Source organism: Pyxicephalus adspersus, chromosome 2, assembly GCF_032062135.1.
Source record: "Pyxicephalus adspersus chromosome 2, UCB_Pads_2.0, whole genome shotgun sequence".
NCBI classification, from domain to species: domain Eukaryota; kingdom Metazoa; phylum Chordata; class Amphibia; order Anura; family Pyxicephalidae; genus Pyxicephalus; species Pyxicephalus adspersus.
In genome coordinates, this window is record NC_092859.1 from 117,280,665 (window position 1) to 117,305,200 (window position 24,536).

A 24,536-nucleotide genomic window follows, 5' to 3' on the forward strand; every position below is an offset into this window, starting at 1 on the left:
GTAGGTTTTGTAATTTTCCAAGACCCAAACTCCGCAGTTGAGAGTCACTTAAGGGATTCCTCATCTCTGTACAAGTGCTGATGCCAGGTCCAGTGCAGACACATGATAAGCCTGCCATTCTCAGCTTGTGTAAGCTACATACCATTCATAGCAGTGCTACTATATTAGGATACCCATGATCCTGTTGGGATTTGGAAATTGGTTATGAACTAAACACTGTGGTAACCATTTTGTCATCAAAGTCAATAAACTGCTTCCTGGGACGAGAATACGATTTAGTCTCATTTACCTATTTGGATATGAACAACTGTTACTTGTTTATACACAGAAGTAGAAGAGAATGTGTTTTGGCAGGGACACAGGGACGGGCAGGGGTCACACTATTTCCACATCATGGCTATATCTACAGAGGTTAGAGGGACAGGACAGGCATCTCATCATATGCTGAAATTAACTGCGTGGGAGATCACTTATTACCAGAAAATATTTAAAGAAGAGCTTTGCTCTTGTTAATGAGATGGATGGTATTTTTAAATAAGTGTCATGGCCAAATATAAATAATTATTACTCCAGACATAATATTGGTAATAAAATACCTTAGGTAACATTAAAAGTTATATATTTATAAAGTCATGCAAGTCTTATTAAAATCCAGATAAAGAGAAAAAAATAAAAATGCATTTTATTTTCAATTTTTACAGATTTCGGAGATATGTGCTAAGGCATCTCAGATTTGCAAACAATATGGAATGAGGTTTAAAAAATGTGGTACGATTTATAATACATAATAATAAAATGCAGACATGTTTTAGTGAAAGATAAAATAGAATTCAGATGTGGAATCCGGTCCTGTTCATGCAGAATTCCGCATGCTAACGTCAGATCTTGACTGATTTATTGACCTAGCTGATTGGTAGGTTTGACACACATTTGTTCTTGCACAGGGATGGCAGCTTGTGTAGTTTACATTAGTAAATCAAGGGAGATTTGCAGATAGTTCAGTAGAACATTAGGAAAATCAATGGTGGCATGTAATAAATCAATGTAAAAATTATCAACTGAGGATGCATATCAAATCAATATATATATACTGTTTAATAACAAAAATGTTTAATAATATAATTTTATTTAAAAATTTTAGTACATTTTGCAATAGAAGTTCGAGATAAGGAGTAAATGGAAATGTGTGCTTATTTTAAAAAGCTAAGGATCAAAGACTTGTGACCCTAAATTGATCAAGGTAGCCACTTACAGTCAGAGGGAGGTAGATATATATAAAATAGAGATCATGGCTGCCTCCTGGTAACATGGAATGGGGTTGGTTGCAGTAGTCAGCAACTCCACTTTTTACATATCTTGTCACATTGATTATTTATAATGGTCTCTATATACATAGAAAAGGTTGGTGCACATATTTTTTAATAGTTAATGCTCTGCACACTTTTCTACAGATTGTTCTACTTTCACTTAATTTCCCTTAGCCTTGTGTGAACTGAAAACCTGTCCTATATCCCAGTTTGTAGCTTTTCTTTTTTTATTTGTCACTTGGCCAGGAACAGAGATGGGCTGATATAGAAATAGGTCACCAAAGGAATGAAACAATGTATGCTGCTCCTCTGCATTTTTCTACGGTTTGTACATAACTTTTATGGTTGGTGCGCTCATGTATAATGGTTGGTTGGTTGTTAGATATATTATTCTTTCTGTTTTGAGAAATGTGATCCAGGTTTGAAATGTTCTTTCAGTACTCTATTCAAACATTGGTTCTGTTGTTTCCCAAATGGCATGTGTTTGGTTTACCCTGAGATGCCTAAGATACCACATCACTAGCCTTCCTACCATATTGCTCATCACTGGGGCTCACTAACCACTAAATGCGCATGCTTTCTAGGCTTTGAAGTTAATTAATTCCAGCATAAAAGATGAACATAGAATTATATGGGATTCTTTGAAAAGAGCAATTAAAAACACGGCCTGGCCTAAAAAGCCCCCAAGCCTGTGGGAGCAGTGTTATAATCTGGGGCTTCATTTAGGTCTAGAGTCTGTTATGTTATGTGTCTATAAAATGAGGTCACCTGACTACCTGATAATACTAAATGACCAGGCTTTCCATCATTGATTTTTTTTTCCTGGTTTTTTTTCCAATATAGCAAAATCTGGTTGGATTGAGCTCAAATTGTGAAAGAATGGTTCAAGAGGACATATTTTTTTATTCACACATGGATTCCAGATCCATGACCACATTGAAAATCTATTAAATATATCTATAAATTTATACGGTCGTCAGACTCTCCCATCATCAATACAAGATCATGGTGAAAAATTAGTGCAAGTAAAATGGAAATAAATCTTCTGACTTTGTATAATCCTATTGAAAAATACCACTGTGAATAGTTGCCTTATCAAAGCTAAAGGTGATCCAACAAAATATTGGCGTGTGTAATTTTTTTGGCCACCAATGTAAAAACTGTGAATAGCTAATGGAAACTAAAGATCAGAAAAATTGAACTATTTTTCTAGAATTCATTTGTATTACTCTTGTGACAATGTAGATAAGGATTTGCTGCTCACCTATTTATTTACCTATAATAACATTGAAAAACCTGTAAAATCTGGTAGTACAAGGACAGATGTGTTTAGAACATGAATTTTGCATTGGTAAAGGGGAATGACTTGTAAACAAATTTTAAGAATTTGTAATTTTGTTTGGCCATACCTGTGATTCTCATATTGCTACTTCACTGATTAACCGGGTATATCTACTTCAGCATTGTCAACTCTTCGGCCATTGCTGAATCAACATCATGATCTCAACTAAGAGCAAGTATATAGCACAGAAAAATGTAATGCTGAACCAGAAAACCTCCAAAAAAGTTGTAAGCTTGACATGGAAACTATATAGTCCATTACAACTAACTGATTCCATTTTCACTTACCGTAATTATATATCCATATCCTTAATTGCAAAGATAAATGCAGATACTAGATAGAGATCGCCCATTAGAGGACCCAGAGCATTCTTCTACTCCTGTAAAGATGTCTGTGTAGTCACTAGAGCAGTGTTTCTCAGCCAAGGTTCTGTGGGTCCCTACGGTTTCCCCAGGGGTTACTAGGGGTACCTTGAGCAATTAGCAGTTTGTGACTCTTAGGTCAGTTTAGGTGACCCCCAATGATCTTTCTAATGACATACACAAGTGACCCTGTCATCAGAACAATGAGCATGTCTATCCCTGCTGATAATCTATACCCAGAAGTAGCCATGGCTCTATGCGTTCTGGAAATTGGAAATGACCCGGAAACTGAAAGTGTACTCACTGACGTACTTCCTACTCAAGCCAAACAGGGTTTGCTAGGGACCCAAGAAACAGCATTCCGGAGGGAAATATGCGAAAACAAAAAGAAAACAGTGTGACAAAAGGACTTGGAGAGAAAACAAAAATTATACAATCATATGCATAATATAGAAGCAGTTAGAACACAGTTTCATTTTTTTCAGTAAACAATCATTTCTAATAGGCTTCTATAAATGACTAAGCTTTGCAGCTGCTTATTGCTAGGTAATTTAGTGTGGTGGTGTCAGTAACGGTCTACAAATATACATGTCATTTAGATGGACTGTCTGATTAGCCATCAGCCTCAAAGATTGTCTAACATTCATAAAAGGAATTACATCACTTAGAATCCATTAATCCCCAATATCTTTCAGAGAAGGTTAAATACAAGCCAATGGCAAATTTATAGGTTGTTCAGTTTTTAATTTATCAGCATTCTCTAAGAGGGTGGTCAGGCACTGTAGCATAGGAGGGATCCATATCACATTTTGTGCTTCTGGTTCTTATATATTCGTAAGCATAATACAGTACAGTTCTTACATACCTGGTCCAAAGGATTGCTTGGTTCACAGCTACAGTAAAACTGTGTTCTGTATATTATATATATATATATATATATATATATATATATATATATATATTATATAGAGTTTGTCATGCAACAGATAAACATTTATGCCTGACAGGATAGAAGACATCTATCCTTTCATTATGCATTTATCAAATATTAGATCCCAGCAACTACAGAATGTAAATGCTTATGAATTAGGATAATTATCTAAATGTATAAACTCTATTCCATCAGATATTGTAAAGTAGTAATAAAATAAAAAATTAGAATATAATATTTCATTATTTAATGTTTTTTTTGTACTAATCTATACCTAAATCTAAAGCAGATTATTGGTATTTGCATTTTTAAAGAATCAGCATTTCTATACGATCATGTACCTTTTCTAAAAAGGACTAAAAAACCGCAGGGCCAAGAAAACTCTAACATCAAAGGTGGTGTGTTTGCTTAAAAAGTGCAATAAATAAAGCATGGAATAAAGTAGGTCAGATTCATAAAGCTGTTTTGTCCTTGCCCTTATCTCAGCTTGTGCAGATGATTTGATAAAATAAAAAGTCATGAAAGATATTTTTTCACAAGATGTGAACAGGATTTTTATTACAATGTCAATAAGTTTTTATACATATAGTCCTGCTATAACAAAAGTGGTAGTTATTATGTTGTGGGAAGAAACATTCCATGATTTTGTCATTCCAACTCAGCTATTCTCAACCCATTCTCAGTGAAAGTCCAGGATTTCTCTAGAGGTTGCTAGGGGTTCATTGAACTATGGCTTATGGACTCACCATTCGATGATGCCTGCATAGTTCTTGTAGGATCGGCTGCATGGCTCTAATGATGCTTTTAGCTATAAGTGCCATCATGGTCAGATGTTTAATTTTTCCTTCTACTGACCAACATTAAAAGGGTTTTTCCAAAGTATATTAGTTTTAACCAAGGTTTCCCGGAGGCACCAAGGGGTTCCTTGGTGGTTTAAAGATTGAAAACCTGTTCTAACCCATCAGTATATGGACCATACTGGTTATTGGGTGGGCAGCATAAAAGGAGGGCTATAGAATATAATAATTTGGTTGCAGAACTAAAGCATATAGGGGTTACTTTTTTACCCTAGCTTGTGTTTACTTGATCTACCTAGTTAGGTGAGGAGGAATAATTATACGTTCTTAACTTAATTCTGAATAGATATTTAATTAAACATATGATAGAATAAAAAGGCCAACTTTAAAAAAATCTATGTTACCCATTGCATAGTCTGTTGTATTATAGTATTATTAGTATAATAGTATTAAGAGGAAATTCCATTTCCATGTAAGTCAGACAGGTTAATTTCATGTGGGTTCTTGTTGTACTTCTTATACTTGTTAGTTCCTAGTATCATGAAACTTTACACATATATCATCTTACATCTGTTTTCATTTCCTATGCTTGAACACCCAGCTCAGTGTAAACAATGCATTGTTCAGCATGTGTACAACATTGAACTTGTTTTAGCTTTAAAACCTAAGCAGCCAGGCAATTTATCCTTTTCTGGAGATGGTCATCATTGTCAGCCTAGCATTTTTTTCCAGCACAAGTTTCCTGTAGGTTCCAATCTTACCCTTTTCTGTTTTTGTGGAATCATGTTGCGTGTTTAGCATCAATCATTAAATGAAAATTTTCTAGTAGCATTTAACTCAACATTAGACAATGCTGGGCCACTCTGTATAATGAAAAAGATAACTAAGGCACATGTTTGGGAATAGATACTGCATTGTAATGGCACTCGTGTTGTGGAGTATTAGTATAATACCTGGCGTTAAGGCATAAGTATAAAGGTATAGAAGTATATAGGTAAATAGAATATATTTGTAAAGAGATATAGATATAAAGTAAATAAATGTGTGGTATTAAGTTTATAGCTATAGGGGATATGGTATATAGGTGTATAGGTATAAATATATAGGTATAAGGTATATAAGTGTAAATGTATAAAGGTATACATATATAGGTATAAGTGCTGTAGCACCTAAGAAACTAATGCAATGTGTTTTTTTTTTTTTTTAAAGAGAATACTAAAGTCAGCAAATGCAAAGAATGTAAAAAACATTCAAATGAAAAAACAGTGCATGTTTTCAGAACAACATACCATAAGTTTGAAGGAAATACATGTTTTCATAGTAAAAATGAGCAATAAACTTTGTTTGTTCATGTCATCCCAGGTGTTGATCCGTGTCTAGCATTTCTTCACCTACAAAATACACTTTGGTACTGATATTTTACACACTCATCTCTTGACTGAAAATTGTAGAGAGATACTCGGCCTAAAATACCTGACAAAAGTGATTGTCAGAGTTACAGGAAAAACATAAACACAAAAGGGTATATTTTATTCTTTGTTTATGGGTTCAACCATACAATTGCAAGCAGTTCCTATTCAAGTTGATAAAGTCCATGTTCCAAAAGATTAAAAATGCCTCCAGAGTGAATCCAAGTGAATCTGGGTATGAAGTTTCAACAGAAAGCAAAACCAAAACAAGGAATAAATAAAAATTCTTGAAAAAAAAAAGAAAAAAAAAAACAAAACAAGGAAAAAGAAAGAATGTGGAAAAGTGAACCTGACAGGGAAAATGGACCAAACCAAATGTCCCTGTAAATATCCCTGAAGCTTTATATCCAGTCTGAACAAGCTGAAATCTCCTAGAGACATTACTGGAAACTCTCCTTTTCCTGAGCTTCTTCTGCTCAGGAGCCAACTAGTTCACGCTAAGTATTTGTAGTTAAAAAGTGAGAAATACCCTGCTAAATTTCAGGACTATATTTTAATTAAACAAGCTGACAAGAAGCGAGTATTTCATTGCTTGTAATAAAAATGATGGTGTAGCTAAAGAGTGCTACAAACCTTAGACTTTGTTATCATTATTATTATTATTACACAGTATTTATATAGCGCCAACATATTATGCAGCGCTTTACAAAGTCCATAGTCATGTGACTAGCTGTCCCTCAAAGGGGCTTACAATGTAATGTCCCTACCATAGTCATATGTTTTGTTCACACTGGTATTGGGGTGGTTCATCCGTGGTTGGAGTACCCTGTGCCACACTCAAAATGTCACAGCCAACATTTGCTGTGTTACAATGCATTGGGCATTAACCGCCACAAAATTAAACTGTATCAATCAGTTTAGTGCATGCTTTTTGATATGTCGTGTGTCGCATATGGACAATTTGTTTTTTTGTATAAGGATGCCATTGTTTTTTTGCTGTTTTATTGCTGCAAGCATGTTTGATGCTTGACATATTTGGTATCAGCCTACTCACCACAGCCTCACCTTTATATTTTACCAATTGTGTATTATATTTTGTTTATGTCCACTGAAATTCTCTGGAGTGTATTTTTTACTGAAAATTTAGATATTATAAATAGTAGTACTAATACTGTGTAACATAAAAAAGGGTGTCTTCTGTAAAGTTGATCCATTGTCTTCTCTTTATCTTGCTCACTAGAAAATTCAGAGTGGTCCAGTATTAAAAAACAACATGCATGGACCTTTAGGCCCATTCACATCTGTGCAGCACAGCACTATAGTACAATGAGTGAATGGCACCCTACAGCACCTTGTTGATGAACCTTCGAGGGATGGCACATGAATGTTTAGTACCATATGTGCCATGTGGTTTGGTGCAGCGGTAAACAAGTGCATAAACTTCTTGTGGGCTGCAATGTGGGGCAGCTTATTTAAAAAAGTACCTGCTCTATCTCCCTACATGACAGTGCACAGCACAATTCTAAGTCACATTTTGCCCCAATGTGGCTGTGCTATTGCAGCCAAATAAATGTGAACATAGCTTAAGCTTAAAATTTTACATCTCTACTAATTTGAATTTTCACATCGTAACCATTCTGTGTACTAGTAGCTTTTTACAGCCTCTCTCTAAACAGAATGGGACTGTAGATCCTAATCAACTATACCAATACTAGCAAAATTTTTTGTGTCCTTTGCGTACCTTGCATTCCAACCTCCATAAACATAAAAACACGAGGATCAGTGATACCTGTGTGATCATGTTTCATATGAAACACAACATGAGCAAAGCCACATAACCCCCAGTGGAATTTGCAGACAGTGTGCAGAGTCTTCACTCTGACTCCAACATTTTCAAATTGTCCTAGTTTTACATTTTAGGCTACTTTGTTATCTTTCATAATGTTTTCAGACGAACCAGCCATTTACATTTCAGGGTAAGGTTATTGCTACAATGTGTGAATCTGGGGTACAGAAAATCTGCATTTGTGCAATAGTCTGAAAGTTATTCTGTGGCTTGGCCTTGGTCAATGTGCTGGACCAAAAACTTTGTCAAAGCAGAGATAGCAGCCATGCTGCCAACTACAATTTTACAGCCACTCCACTGGAGCCAAGGTGTCTGAGATTTACTGAATGACACATTCTCCAACCATTGGATAGGTTGTGATCTCAATGTCACTTGTCTCTGAGTTTCCCAGACATTATCCAAATACATTTGTTCTTATGGGGTTACATTAATAAATGTGGAGCTCTGTCACCATGGACATGTTACAAAACACAAGGTATGACATTTCCTACAGATAAGATAATCCTATCAAAAGTGGAGGTGTACTGAACTGAACTGAACTTCACTGAAAACTTTGTAAGTTTCTATATCATTTTTAGGCTTAGTAATGGTTGTGTACCCATTTTCCTTTTTACTGTATGTGCAGAAGTCTCATGGTGGACACCCTGTATATCCCAATTATAAAACTTTCAGCGAAAGAGAATAGTAGTATTGCTTGTTACATCCCATCAAGAGTTGTTTTTCTTGTATAATGAGGTCTGGAGTCTGACTGGTTGCTGCCGACAAAGCCTGCATTTTCTTAGGTCTCACAAATAAGCCTAATAACTATACTTACTAAATCAAAGTGATAAAAAGCAGACACAGGTGCTTCTAGCTGTTAGGTGAAAGCTGATCTGGTTGGGGAACTCCTGTTTGTTACAAGATGACACACCTGTTGTTGGCCAAACAAAATAAATAAGTATTGTTGTGCAGAATGCTTTATCAGTGCATAGTGCAGTATAGATCACCGGGGATGAAGTCATTTTATTGTACATGTTGAAATTCTAATCTGGCAGCAACTGGTTTGTCACTGATTACAGAAGAAGTCCAATAAGGACAGAGATCTTAATGGTTTGGAAAAAAATGATTGACATAAATATACACAGGGATCATTGAACATATTACTCTGAAGATATGATGAGCAAGAAAAACTGCACACTGCAAATACAAATACACAAATAAAGTACTATAGGGGTGAAAGACTTTTTCATTTTGCCCTGCCAGTCCTGAGATTTATAGACTTTCCAGACAGCACAGCCGGGTTGGTGGCCTAAAAAATGATCTCTTCAGACAGATCAGAACTGTGTGCTTGAACTTAAAATCTTACAATTTGATGGGCACAAATACAAATCTTTTGGCAGGTAAAGCAGCTTTCTTAATTGTAATTATCTGTGTATTTTGCTGTTTGCCTGGAAGTTAGCTTTTAAGCAAAAAAGTAATGTGTTCAAACAGTTGTTTCAATGGCTCTTCCTCCAGCAGCACAAACTATTATTTCCTTTGCCCACTACATTTAGCTGCTAAAAGCCATGAAAATACCCAGTATAACAAAGAAAAGAGGAGCCTGTGGCTGACCCAGCAGGGTCAAGGAGAGAACCCTCAGCTCTGTGTAAGCTCTGACTGGCTTGGCATACAGGGCTTCTATATTCACCCCATTGTAACTGAAAGGGGTTATATAGCCTAAAGCAGGGGTGCAAAACTCTGGCCCGGGGGCCAAATCTGGCATCTATAGACCAGCGGGCTCTCTGCCTTTGCGTGGCCCCGCACTGGACTGTTTTATAGAGTAATGCCAGGAATTTTAGTAGCGGCACTATTTCAATGAAGAGGGAGTTTCAGCGGCGGGCTACTCATTAGATTTAGCTCCATATTGGCCGCGTCTGGCATTTCCAGCTCTCCCCCTCAGCTGTGCTTTTCCTTGCTACTCCAAGTCATGGACTTGAATAGTTGGATTTTCATAGAAGAATATTGGTAATAATATTATTGTTAGCCTGTGCAAAAAGGTTACCATTGAAATTTATCTCAGAAGGCTATAGATAGAGAAAGAGGCATGAGATTTTTTCTTAAATAAAATTAAACATTTTTTTTATGCCTCTTTCTCTATTATTTGAGTTTGACACCCCTGGCCTAAAGTATTTGTTTAACTTCTATACAGCTGTTTCTGCACATCATTCCCCATTAGTATAGGGTATGAAACCAGTTCTTGATGAGTTAAAGGTAATACTATATTATATATTAGTGTATATATTTAATGTACAGCGCTGCGTAATATGTTGGCGCTATATAAACCCTGTATAATAATAATAATAAAATTTTGGTAAGTTCTCACTTTTGGTACCCACAGCTCCAGGCTATGCCTTGGTAGACAACCATATGTTTGCATTTACCCTTTTATCTGCATTGCTTTGCATTGACTGTTTTCTGTTTCCCCAGTGGACAGTTTGCCATAGTGAAGAGATGCAGAGAGAAGAAGACTGGCACAGAATATGCTGCAAAATTCATCAAGAAGAGGCAGAGTCGTGCCAGCCGTAGAGGAGTAACCCGGGAGGAGATAGAACGGGAGGTGAACATACTACGTGAAATTCAGCATCCTAACATCATCACCCTGCAGGATGTATATGAGAACAAGACTGATGTGGTCCTCATCCTGGAGCTGTGAGTTTCTAAGTGTTAACAAGGAGAGGATGTCTGGTACACTGACAGTACAATGTGACCTAGTGACATTGTTTTATGTAATCATGTCATTGTGTATTAAAGCTGATAATATGCCACGTAAGGGAGCCAGCCACTACGTAACTGAATGGCACTGCCACATAGGAAATCATTTATTTAAGCATATAAAAGCTGTCAAGAAAATGAACATTAACGCTGAAAAGAAGGAAACACTAAGCACAGTGACAGGAAGCACTACTAGACAAGTCATATTGCAGAAGGAAATGAAACAATTCTTCCTTCCTTCAGCTTCCTCCTCATCTTCCTATGTGATGTCTTTCACATAATATCATTTGTACAGTAACCCAAGATCCACTGGGGGAGGGTACACGGAATGAAAAGGTTATTACTTCTAGAATGGCAGGATGTGGATGATGTTCAGTTTGTAAAGGTCATAAAGGACCACTTAGAGTTTTACCAGGTTCTACAGATAACTCCCAAACAAAATGTGAACAGAACTAATATCCCTCTACTAATATCTGGTATCTAAATAATATAACATTGTATTGAAATGTACCTGTATCTTCTTAGATGTACATGCAGGAGACATGCTTCATGACAAAAATAAACTAAGAAAAAAGCATGAACCTTTAGGCATGCTCACAGTAGTGGTGTTTGCAAGTGGTTTTGAGTAGTTTTAAATCTCCACACTGTGAACAAAATGCTAGCTTTTGCAGCTAACTGCAAGTGTCTGATCAGGTGTTTGCAAATGCCTAAAAAATCATAAAAATGGCAACCTGTTAGCGCTCCTAGTTAGTATTTGACAGTAGGCACCTGGGGGTGGTAAATGCCTCGGTAAAATAATGCTAGTCTGAACATGGCCTTAGGGATTTTTTTTCTTTTAAATTATTATTATCATTACACAGTATTTATATAGCACCATCATATTACGCAGCACTGTACAAAGTTCATAGTCGTGTCACTAACTGTCCCTTAAAGGAGCTCACAATCTAATGTCCCTACTATAGTCATATGTCATTAATGTAGTCTAAGGTCAATTTACAGGGAAGCTAGTTAACCTAACTGCATGTTTTTTGGGATGTGGGAGGAAACCCACGCAGACAACCTGCAAACTCCATGCAGATAGTGCCCTGGCTGGGATTCAAACCTGGGACCTAGCGCTGCAAAAGCCGGAGTGCTAACACCTGAGCCACCATGCTGCCCGTCTTCTGTTTGTCTTCTGTGTGTTTATTTACTCCTGTGTTTAACAAATACAGTCAAATAAATATGCTAAATAAAGTAAAATAAAAAGGACAAATAATTCTATAAAGTTGTCTGTCTAATACTAAGTGCTTGTACATATGGGTTTTTAAATATTATTTAAATTGTGTTTAATGGATGTATCTGACACTCGCCCTCCTGTCCCCAGGTCTGTATGTACCAAACAGATGGCTTATTACACATACATACATTTTACATTTAGTGGTTATATGGATGACCCGTAATGAAATTAGCCTTAAGCTCTCCCTTTTCATTAGGGCAATAGGTTTATTCTTGATAACCAGGCAGACCAGATATTGTAAAACCTTTTAGTGACACTTTTACTTTCCAGTGCTCCCATTAAAACATTTAACTAAATTCACCATGTGAATATGCTGGGAACCAGCATTAAACTGACCATGTTTCCTTACCATACATAGGCAAAGCAAGGGTTCACGTTAAGGATATGGCTGTATAAAATGAATAACATTTTCAAAAAGTTTAAAATTTTTATCTTAAAAGTCTATACCTGAAATTTTGTGTAGTCCTAGGAATGTCAGCTGAGTCCTTACTGTAATCTGTGAAAGTGTTGTGTTACAGAAAGTCTTAAGGAAATCCGACACCTCCTAGACACTAATGGGGCTTCCCTGCTCACTGTGTGCAGAACTAAGGCTTGAAGGGGGGAGGGGTGCTTTGCATGACTTGCAAAAGAAATCTTTTGCTAAACACAGCTGAGGTTGTGGGTGATCTTAGGGGGATGAGCTCTTTCTGCAACCTCTTGCAACTCTTTAATAACCAAGACAAACTCTGCAGTTGTTTCTTTTTGCATATCAAAGCACAGCTTTGTTTGTGATTAACTCACAGTGAGGATTTTATACAGTAACTGACACCATGCTGCCTATTAATATGTTGAGACAACATCTGTCCTAATTGCATTTATTAAAATATCGTACCTGTTTCGATTTACATACAAATTCAACTTAAGAACAAACCTGCAGTTCCTATCTAGTATGTAACCCGGGGACTAGATGTACATTGTCCTTTCTGTTATGTTTTACAAAGTGCGTTTTGTGCCTCATAACTAGAAGCCATAGGGGCCTTTTGCAATATCAGAACAGGGCCCCCTCTTATTTTATACAACCGTTGATGACCCTCTACAGCCTTTAAGCTACTATTCAGTAAAGTAAGACTGACATTCTCATTTATTGATAAATAGTACCTGCCTGATAGATTGTGTAAAGATGTGAAGGAAGTGACCCAGTTTACAATATCAGTGTAATGCAGTGTACAGAAGAATTTGTGTCTGTATTCCCATGTTAACCATTTATTCTATATTGAAGTATTGTTTGGTGTCATTTTTATGACAGTAGCCTTATGGTTGAATGCAATATCATTTTTCTATGCATGTGACATGTGGACAAACTCTTCTGTTTATTATAAATAAACCCAAATAATCATTGATGTCAATAAAAAAAACATTTGTCTATGATTCCTTTATATATAGACCAGTGCTGTGTTCAGATAGGTGATTCTGGGTAACCCCCTGTGCTTGCCTGCAGCAATGACTGTGCATGTCATAGCTTCTGAGAGAAGTGAGACATAGATTGTGTGTGACTGATCTTGACAACTGTTCTTTATCTGGTCTGTGGTCATCAGACGGATATTGCAGGTTGTTCACTTCCCCTGGTTATAATACTCTGTGCTTGTTACAACATGAAGCCTCATCAACCATTTTCTACATCAATATAGAGAGAAAAGATAAATGATCTATCAACCTTTGTTCATTTATAGACAGTTATTTCTTTTATATTCTATTTTAGTTGTATTATAGCTCTCACCATAGTATGCATTATAAAACAGCAGATCAGCTTACAGTAGTAAATCTGCTGATGTATTTATTGTTAGCACATAAGGAATAGAAAAATTGTATTATTGTATTGTATAATCAAAAGAAGATATTTGAATAAACCTTACATTATCAAGTATTAAAATACTATACCTTTAATTAAGTGAAAGTATACAAATCAGTACATATGTTATCAGTACAGGATCATTTTTTGCCTCCAATGACCATTATGCCAATCTGTCTGCATATTATTCTTCTTCTGAATTACATTTCTTGACATTTGCTGACAAAAACAGATTTTTGCACATAAACAGATATACAGTATTATTATCAAACAGTATTTATATAGCGCCAGCTTATTACGCTTAATACTGTACATTAAAAAGAGGTTGCAAATGACAGACAGATACAGAGAGTAAGACTAGAGGAGGCGAGGACCCTGCCCTGAAGAGCTTACAATCAAAGAGTTTTAGTGGTATTTACATGCACAGAGGGTTGCAGAGAGGTCAGTGTGGCAATGCAACAATTACTATTTAGATAGAGTTGAGCTGTCAAGTTTCATATGCATCTTAAAGTTTATCTAGAAGAAAGAAAAAAAAGAACAAGTTACCAGTTATTAGACTTGGTGGCTGCACTGGTTTTCTTTTTTCAGGCTTCTTGTTTTTGCCTGTGATTCTGCTAACAACACATGTGACAACACTCACTTACTATACAATATCGATGTAGAAGCAGCATTGTCATTCTAGGACACAAAGTGTGCCAGGCAATTATTATTCCTCTCCATTACATAGGAAGATGGGTCTTTACACAGTGATATAATCCTCAGAGGGGTTAATGTAACTAATAGGAGTGCAGTACAAACACAAGAATGTATCATATATCTGAATTTTGATCAGAGTGAATTGTTTGGTTTTTATAGTTTTTTATAAAATTACCAAAACTCTAATAATGGTACCTGGCAAAAGAGAGAAAATAATGTTCAGATGCCACTTTTATTCCTCATTCTCACTATGTGTGGTGCAGCACTGTTCACTGAGCTTAACACAGTGTGCAATAAATTAGGACACCAGATATTGCATAGAGAACACATGCCTTTTTGTCAATGCACTTTTTTGTGTGCTGCCCCATTCGGTGTAATAAATAGGGTCATCATTGCAACGGACAACCATGCAAGTGGCTGTTGTGGTATAACACATGGCAACATACTTTTTTGTATTAATTGCTAAAGTCGCATGACCTGCCTGCTTGCAAATTTTCAAACTAAACTATAGTTCCACTTTAACCTGTTTCTCAAAGAAGTGAAACTGTTTTAATTGCACTTGTTTATAGTTAGGATGCTCTAAAACCTGGTAGGTGAGAATTTGTAATTATTATTTGGTTTTGATGGAGAAAAGTCGATCTGCTACTTGTTTAAGTTTAGATGACAGTTCCTTGCATAACTTGTTTTCTTTCTGCTTCTGGCTAGGGTTTCTGGAGGAGAACTTTTTGATTTTCTGGCACAGAAGGAATCGCTAAGTGAAGAAGAGGCTACTCGGTTCATCAAGCAGATCCTGGAGGGAGTAGATTATTTGCACACCCGAAACATTGCACATTTTGACCTAAAGGTGAAAAAACCCTACATAGTTATCAGTGTTCAGCAAGATGATGACAATATTTAAAGTTAACAGCTGTCAGTTATGATTATTCAGTGCATGTAAAGTATACAGTTCCTCTGGAACACAACCAGAAATATAATATGTTGTAAGAATAAATAAAAACATTGGGGTGTTGTTTATCATGGTCTTCTGAATGCAAACTTTAACTTTAAAATATAGGTCTGGCTTAAAGACAAAATGCAGTTTAACTAATCATGGGGCATGTCAGATCACAGAAAAAGACAAGCTGTAGACTATTCTGCAGTTTACTTTTAGGGAAAAGGAGTTTGTACTCACTGTAGGGATCACTTACACCATCACATAATCCCCAAGAGTAATGTTAGGCATATACTATGCAGCTTTCTTATGACGTTACATTCGATTGATATTACAATGGTAATTATGATTTATATTGATCCTTTTAATAATTACATATATTTGATGTTCCATCCTCTTTTTTGAAATTTGACTGCTATTACATTATAGCCAATTGAACAAAAAGCTATTTGGATTTTACCACAACAGGCAAAAAACCTCAATCAACATTTTACCCCAAAAAAATACTGCACATAGAGTTGTAGTTGCAGTCTTTGATTGATCTTTTATTTGACCTTTCCACTAATTGATCACAAATATTGCCTAGTGTTTGGCTAGCTGAAGAATTTTGAAGTTAGCTTCTGGTTGCACATTGAATGAATCTAGTTTAGGTTTGGGTTTAATGTCCCATGAAAATATATGATTACACAAATCATATTCTGTTACGGAAAACTATTAGTTAGACTTTAGGAGTACGATTCTAGTATTTGTATATAGTAGTATCTAAAGAAAAAAACCACCCAGCAGTCTTAATCTACAGTCCTCAGTTTCCAGATTATATTTAACTCAATATGGCACAAGTAACTATTTATACAATATAAATTTAAGGTTGTATAATTTAAAATTCCAATTACTGATAGACTTCATGTTTTTTTTCAGCCAGAAAACATAATGCTGTTGGATAAAACCATTTCTGTTCCCCATATCAAACTGATTGACTTTGGTTTGGCACATAAAATTGAAGATGGAGTAGAATTTAAGAATATTTTTGGCACACCGGAATTTGTAGGTCTGTAATGTTAATCCAAACTTTTATATATGTGTCAATTTTGGCAATGTATGAAAAAAAATAATTCATGAGAAAACCTTAACTATAACTCTAGAGTACTAAGCCTTCTTTCCTTTAATTCATATTTTCCTCTTGGTATTGTGAAGCACTATGATAAATTATACTGTTGTACATTTCACAATACTTCAGAGCATACGCTGAATATTAACATGCTCTATACCTATGTCATTATCATTACAGCTCCTGAAATAGTCAATTATGAGCCACTTGGACTGGCGGCAGATATGTGGTAAGTTTCCATATACTTTAGTCATAGGTGCTACTTTGGAGAGGACTGTTATGTGATGGGTTTATTATAAACTTCTTTTGTGTTTCAGGAGCATTGGAGTGATCACTTATATATTGTGAGTATCCAGCTTGTTCCAATCTGTATTACAGAAAAGCATCTAAAATACAAAAATTACAGTTACAATCAATAATGGATGCAAACATATTTAACAGTACAATCCAATGACAAGCAAACAAAGCAAAAGTAAGAAAGAGTAAGAGTGCCTTGTTAGATATCACTATAGCGATAGTGATAAAGGTAATAAACGTTATATACATAAAGTTTTTTTTCATAATTTTTATTGTGAATGATGGTATTGTACAAAACAAAATGACATAGTAATAGAACTAAAAACATAAAAACTTTAAATGTGCCCAATATACATTAAAAATAACAAGCAGAGTGGATCATGGTAACAATAAAATGTACCTGATAAATAACATAACTGCGATTTTTTTTTATGAATTAAAGAAAGATATATGCAAGTGAGACAACATTTAGAACAGTTAAGTAATTGCTTTTCATGTGAATTACCCATTACAAGTGGAACTGCTCAGGTATGAAGTTTAATGGGCATGAATTAATATAAAAATCTAAATAATAAAATAGAGGGGACACATACTTCAAGCACCAGATGCCTACAAAGTTTAGAAGGTATTCAAGTTGGGGAGATGTCATAATGGTTGATCCCCATCCAGTATTCGTAGCAAATACCACAATACATGCCTGCTAGGCAAGACGTCAGCTACTTCACATAGAAGCAGTGTCAGTGACAAATAAGCCACATCAACATCCGTGAAAGGATTCTCCTTATCTTCCACCACTTGCCTGTACAATGTAACCATCCTTCCTGTTGAGGAATATGTTAATCTCTTCCAAAGATCTTAGTAGGTGATATGAACTTTATAAGTTAGTAAAGGCTTTGATAAACTTATGATCCCTACTTTCCTGTTATTGTGAATAATGAAGTCTCTATGTTGGTTGTAGAGGTGATTCACAATTTATATGGTGGAATTTCTCCACGTGGAAACATTGCTTGCTAAGAGAAGACCATAGTTATATATTTTTTTTTAAATAGAGACTCTGCCAGTGTCATTTTTCAAACCTAGATTTTTTGAATGAAACACATAATAATATTGATCAGAAAGAAAAACAGGAGCAAAACAGAACTACTGTGAAACATGTTGATAATATTGGTGTGTTTTGACAGAGACAAAGCTACAGGGACATACATTTTAGTAATATAGTCCTCTAAACAGTAGTTACTTGACAACAGCTAGGTAAAAAAAATGTTTTTTTGGCATCATGTGGGCAACAAATGGTCAAGTTCTTCAAAGTTAAAATCAAAAGACAACTAAGGTGACAGTATGCAGAGAACACCCTGGTAAATAGTGACAATTGGCCTGATTTATTAAAACTTTCCAAGACTGGAGAGGACACACTTTCATCAGTGAAGCTGGGTGATTCAGCAAACCTGGAATGGATTACTTAAAAGTAATTTGCTATTAGCAAATGTTTTCAATCCTAGTCAAGATTCATTCCAGCTTCACTGATGAAAGTGTGTCCTATCCAGCCTACCCTAACAACACACAGGCAGTGACAATATACAGACAACAAATAATATGATTATATAGCCCTGTGTAGGACACATCTATAAACATACAATCAACTTATACAGAGATGCTGATGGAAAATAGAATTTATTTTAGCTTTTGACATCTAAAAGTTATAGAATGGAGGTTTATCATATAAGTAGTCTTTTTGAGGTTTTCCCTGGTAAAAAAATAATTGTTTACACGGCCAAAAGGATAATTTAGTACTTGTTGAGGCTCCTGGATATACAAGGGGGATTCAGACTGGAAACTGCCAGCCTTGCTGAAGTGTGGATCTTTTTACCATAGTGTCTGACTCTGGACTGTTTCCAGCATGTATTATAAAAAGCAGAGATCTGCTGGTGCAGACTGACATAAGACAGGGGTGACAGATTAGGGTTCTTTACAGGCAGCATTTGGTCCTTGGTTCCCCTTGGTGATGCTGAGTGCAAAACACCCTGCAGCTCCTTAATATGTTCAATTGGCAGGAGAAAAGTTCTTTATAGGCAGAATGTGATCTATTTACATGCTTGCAAGTTGTAACAATAAACTAATAAATTAAATTTAGATTTTAGTGTGAATTTAAGCATGCCTGCTGAGGCTTACTTGCCAAACACCTGACCAGTCCCGCTGTACTGCTTCTTTTGTGGCTTGTGCCCCTAGCAGATGCCAGGTTTGACAACTGCTAGATATGCCTCTGAAGATAGAACTGGAAAAGGAGGAGTGTTACTATATTATGGCAACTGGTGGGGTGAGGTTGACAATACCAATGCCCTGATTTGCTGGCTAATTACTCATATTTTATTCAATTTAAATCATTCAGATTGAGTGGAGCATCGCCATTCTTGGGGGAGAATAAGCAGGAGACTTTGTCCAATATTACCGCTGTTAACTATGAGTTTGATGAAGAATTCTTCAGCCATACCAGTGTAATAGCAAAAAACTTCATAAGCAAGCTTCTTGTAAAGGATACAAGGTAACACAATGTTCATGTTAATTTTTAATACTACTTGGGTACACTCAGTTGAAAACTTAAAGAAGAATACGGATGAAAGGTCTCTTATGTTAAAGGATAATGTTTACCTTCATCCTACTTTATGGATTAATAGTTTTGTTATAATGAAATATTAAACATATAACCTTGGGGTGGTATATTTCCCGTACTGGTATTTTTAAAAATTCAGGTCATTATTTGAAAGTTAATTAGAAATTACATTTCTTCTTTCTTCATGATTCCATAACAAAATTAATAAAGACAGTTTTTTTTCCCAAGTAAACTAATTCAATTGTTCCCAAGTTGAAGGTGGTAGGACGTGTTACTTGTAAACTAAATAAAGTTTATCTGTAATTGTTATGCTTAATTTTTAAAACTCCAACATATTATGCAGTGCTGTACATTAAATAAACCCCAAAAACACAAATTTGACATCCTTAGATAAAGAAGCTTCATTAGTTTTCCTTTTTTTTTCCTAGGATGCCTATGCCCCATCCTCCATGGTATCTATGGAGGGGAGCCATGAGTACTACTCTAGGCTGCTCTCCAGACGTGAACTACAAATACAGAAGTTCACAGTTCACAGAAGTCAGCTTGGAAACAGGATAGCAATGGTTGCTCTTACTTTATTTAATTATAAGCTACAAGGGCTCTGCATTTTTTGTAACGTAAATGGGCATTTGTTGTTTTAGTCTTAAAAAAGAAAACCAATGTAGCCACCACATCTAAGCTGCAATATATTAAATTTTTATTCTTAGGTTTAATATGTTCTTATTCTTGTGGTACAATTATGCAATAAAATGTTCAGGTACAAAGGCTATGGAATTGCCAGTTTGTTCCATTTTGAAAAAGCATGCATTGAATAATAGTGGTCTAACAATATGCACAATCAGTGACTTGTTAAGGGAGGGAGTGCGGAAACTGCTGCAGAGTATTGTAATGACAGCTAAGTGCCCTGGTCATCTCCTCTGTCCTAATAGGGAAAAGATTTCCAGATACAGACACTGCCCACCCTCAGGCTCACATTTCCCCACCTGCTGTCACCAGTAATAGGTGTGCACTACTGATCCCAGGCCTCAGTGCTTGTCACTGAGATAGTATTATGCTCATCAGCATGTAATCGTTAACACACAATCATTCTTCTCTGTTAATAACAGAAACAGTAGGAAGTTACTGACGTTCTCCGTGAGTATAGCTCTAACTGCTGCACAGAAATTTTGTGTAGGAGGTACATTTTGTGTTTTGTTTTTTTTTTTGCTGCATTACTTTTTTACCTTTTGTATTTTGTTCAAGCAGAAATAACTCCTACAACCATACAATTTTACAGTGGTGGGATTATTTGATGTGTTATTTCAGGTCTTTCCGTTTACATGCCATGGGTCACTATAGTTTATTTGTATGTGTTATACATATCACCAGTGGGATCTGTGTTCATTTATATTACTCTTGTTTGCAGGAAACGTCTCACTATTCAGGAAGCTCTGTCTCACCCATGGATCACGGTGAGTATAGCAGAATTTCCCTGCATGAAAATGATAAATTGGTTGTTGCTGATTGACCTAAAATAAAACGCTTCTGTGTTTTTGTGTCCACATCTATGGTTTAGTGTTTGTGTTTCTAACAACTAGCAGATTACTACCATCATTATTTTGTTGTTTGGAGAAGTGTACACTATATGCACTTTTTAGACTACTTTGCAGCACAAACCAAAGATTTTTCAGATCATAAAAGAATTATTGACAGGCATTATTGAGCATTGTATTATAGTGAATCCAAACCCAGGTACATTCATTTAATATATTGTAGCATACCAGATTTTTGGTGGATGCGTTAGTTTTCTGTATTTGGAACTAAACTTACCTCTCCTCACTCCATTACCAGCACTAACATCCTCAGTTGGTCTTCTTTGGCCGGGCATAATGATGTAACTGATTCCCAGGTATGCTGGGATTGTACACTGTGCAGCTTGCTGTATATTCAGCAGACAATTGTGAACAGGCAGGTGAGCCTATTTTATTTGCGGAAGGGACATAGCATGAAATGAAGAGCTGCCTGCTCGCAATGCTTTTGTTCCTCTTTAATTTTCCCCTGCTGAGCCTTCTAATAATGCACTTCCTGATTTATGGTGACAATGCCCACTCACTATTCTATGGCAATTCAGCGTTGTTACCCTGGGACAGGATTACTGAAATCCTCCACTTAGAAGGGAGGGGTACTTTAGTCCTCAGAGATAGCATTGAAGGCTGCAGGTTGTTTTTTAGCGATTGATTGAATTAATTAATTAAACATTAATAATATTCAAAATATTTATATTAATTTTAATAGACCAAAAGGGGGCATCTAGGAGGCGTTCGTTGTTAAGGTTTACATGACCTTTCATAAAATTCAAATGGCAGGTAGATGGACTCAAAATGCAGCTTAGAGAACTTTTTAACAACACTAAGTAACCCAGTGTAGTGGTGTGAAGAGTTCTTATGGAAAGCAATGTCTTTTCATTTGTCATGGTATAGTAATTGCTCCGCTGCAAACAAACCCTTACACAACAAATCTTATGGGCTGAGTGTTACTGTATATGCTTGGGGTGTCATCCCTTATAAAAAAGCCTGCAGAGACAGGTAATGAGACATACATTGTTAAATGCAGAAAATACTGTGTAAAGTAGAAGGTGGCAGAGAAACAGGAAACTATCTCTGATCACAATTAAGTTAAAACTCTCCAAACACAGAAAAAGTTTCTTAAACTGATTCCTCCAGTTGTGCTGCCATTTTTTTTTTTTTTGTAGACCGGTTTGGATAGTAAGTTTAACTCATTACACATTTCTGAAGGCTCTAAAAATGATACCGATCACAACATTCTGCATTTTGTTTGCTTAATATACAGCATGGTTCATATGACACCTAACTGGGTAAATATTGCTGCTGTTTTCAGTATTTAGTTTTTATCGCAGTGTAAAAAAATGTGTTTTTCATAAGAATTGTGTGGTAATACTTAGAGATTAGATTTCATACTATGCAACTGGATAATCAAGAAAAACTGCAATACTGTTGGAGTAGAGATGACTTTGTAATCCTTCCGAATACCTGGGATACAGTAGGCTTGAGGTTTTGAATTACATGTCTTGTGAATTAACTTAAACCTTATATATAAACCAATAACTCAATATATAAACCAGTAAGTTTAGGCAAAAAAAATGTTCTCACAACCGATACATACTAACGGTACGGTCACTTTGTAGTGTTGTATTGTATGCTTGTGGAAAACTCTACTAAACCTCTAACTAGAAGGTGTGGATTGTACCCGGCCTTGCTCCTGTGTTTTTTGATGCATCGTGGATGGTGTGACTTACTGGAGACCTCCCTGGCATGAATTTGCACCTGAGTGTTGAGAAACATGCATGGTCTTTTTCTCTATTCTTCTTACATTTCCTTTTTTACCTAAAGACGCTCCAATTCAAAGAGGAGAATAAAATCCATGACACAAAGAAGACGGCTATGAGAAAACTGAAGGCTAAGAGGCTAAAGGAATACACTATGAAGTCCCATTCCAGCATGCCACCAAACAACACCTATGTAAATTTTGAGCGCTTTGCTCAGGTAGTTGAAGATGTGTCTAGTGCCGAAAGAGAAATCAGCTCATTGACGGTAAACTGTGATTCAATGCAGGAAGATGTGGAGGCATTGATATCCATCTACAATGAGAAGGAGACTTGGTACAAGGAAGAAAATGAGAACGTCAGACACAATCTGTCCCAGCTGCGGTATGAGTGTCGTAAAGTGGAATCTATGAAGAGACACCTTCATCATGACATGCGCTTGGTGGAAAACAGTCTTGTCAATCTGTCAAGCCGGTACCATGAACTGGAGGCTCATTATGAGGCTATGAGCAAAGAACTAACCGAGGACATTAGGCAAATCCAAGACTTAGTGGATGGGTTCCATGATGGAAGTGCAGAGTATAGCTGTGGAAACTTTGACTCTGTTTTCAACAGGGATTTGAGCGAGTCCTTTATGAATCTTCTGAATGGGCCATGCAACGAAGATCTTCTGCAGAGGCTGAACCTGCGAGGAACAGACTCTGGGTTATAGCACACTATATGTATTTATATATGTAGGAATGGTTAGAAAATAATGTATTTCAATACAAAATGCACATTTCTTTAGAAAAGCACATTGTTTTTGCACTTGAAAGTTGAGTAGATGAATATGTATATTTTATGAAGGTATTTAAAGGGACATTAAGCTGAGCTTTTGTTTTTCTTCACGGTCTTGTCAAGTGTGAACTCAAAAGATTCTCTTGTCATACTGATGATGCCTAACAAGAAATAGAGTGACACCTTAAATATTAGCTGTTTAAACTGGATTGTAGTTTATTGAAATATGCTTCTACATGTCACATGGGTGCATCTCACTCCAAGTAAGAATGAAAAAGAAACCCTTGAATCTAGTTATGTATTTTTATTATGCAGCTAGTGTAACTGCTTTCAATCTGTCAGTATAGTATCTTCCCCAGCATCCGGCAAGCTTATATTAGATGGAGTGGGTGGGTATGCACTGTTAGCCAAACAGGTTTAATTGCTGTGCACAGTCATGTGTTAGGTCATAGAAAGCTGGAGGGAGAGATATGTGCTGTGTCATTATGCTCTTTCATAGTCCATTAATTGACAGATGAAACAGAAAGTTGCAATAGGAATCAGTTGTCTCATCCTGCACTGTGACAAGGGTGTGTGAATCACAAATCCTGAAAAGCATTGATGGACAGACTGTTCACATACAATATCAATTTCAACTGTATATTCAGCTGTTTGGCTGGAGTTTCACTTTTAATAAAAACAAGTTCTATTCTATTTTTAGTCTATTTTTTTTACAAATGAAAAAATGCTACTGCATTGTAAAACAAACAGACACTGTCTATGGAATACTATGTTCCTGTTGGTTTTAAAAGTTCTAAAAAATACTAACTCTAAAGGCTCATTTATATATATATACATATATCCCGTTCTTATTACCAAAACCTTTATGAACAATACTCAGGATCAGAGCACAAAGGGCTTATCTAGAAAGTCCAACAGTTCTAGACCAGACTGTAGGGTTTCTCTGAAATCAAATCAAACTTTCACTGC

The 24,536-nt window shown here is 36.0% G+C and overlaps 1 protein-coding gene across 1 annotated transcript in view; it reads left to right on the forward strand.

Moving 5' to 3' along the window:
* DAPK2 (death associated protein kinase 2) overlaps nt 1–24,260 on the forward strand; it is a 38,683-nt gene extending 14,423 nt beyond the window's left edge. Inside the window, exons 3-10 of the mRNA XM_072402065.1 lie at nt 10,440–10,661; nt 15,230–15,368; nt 16,374–16,503; nt 16,744–16,792; nt 16,881–16,907; nt 19,247–19,399; nt 20,874–20,919; nt 22,858–24,260. Coding sequence (XP_072258166.1) covers nt 10,440–10,661; nt 15,230–15,368; nt 16,374–16,503; nt 16,744–16,792; nt 16,881–16,907; nt 19,247–19,399; nt 20,874–20,919; nt 22,858–23,502 — 1,411 coding nt within the window. The 3' untranslated portion in view covers nt 23,503–24,260. The remainder of the gene's footprint in view (nt 1–10,439; nt 10,662–15,229; nt 15,369–16,373; nt 16,504–16,743; nt 16,793–16,880; nt 16,908–19,246; nt 19,400–20,873; nt 20,920–22,857) is intronic.
* The last annotated feature ends 276 nt before the right edge of the window (nt 24,261–24,536 follow it).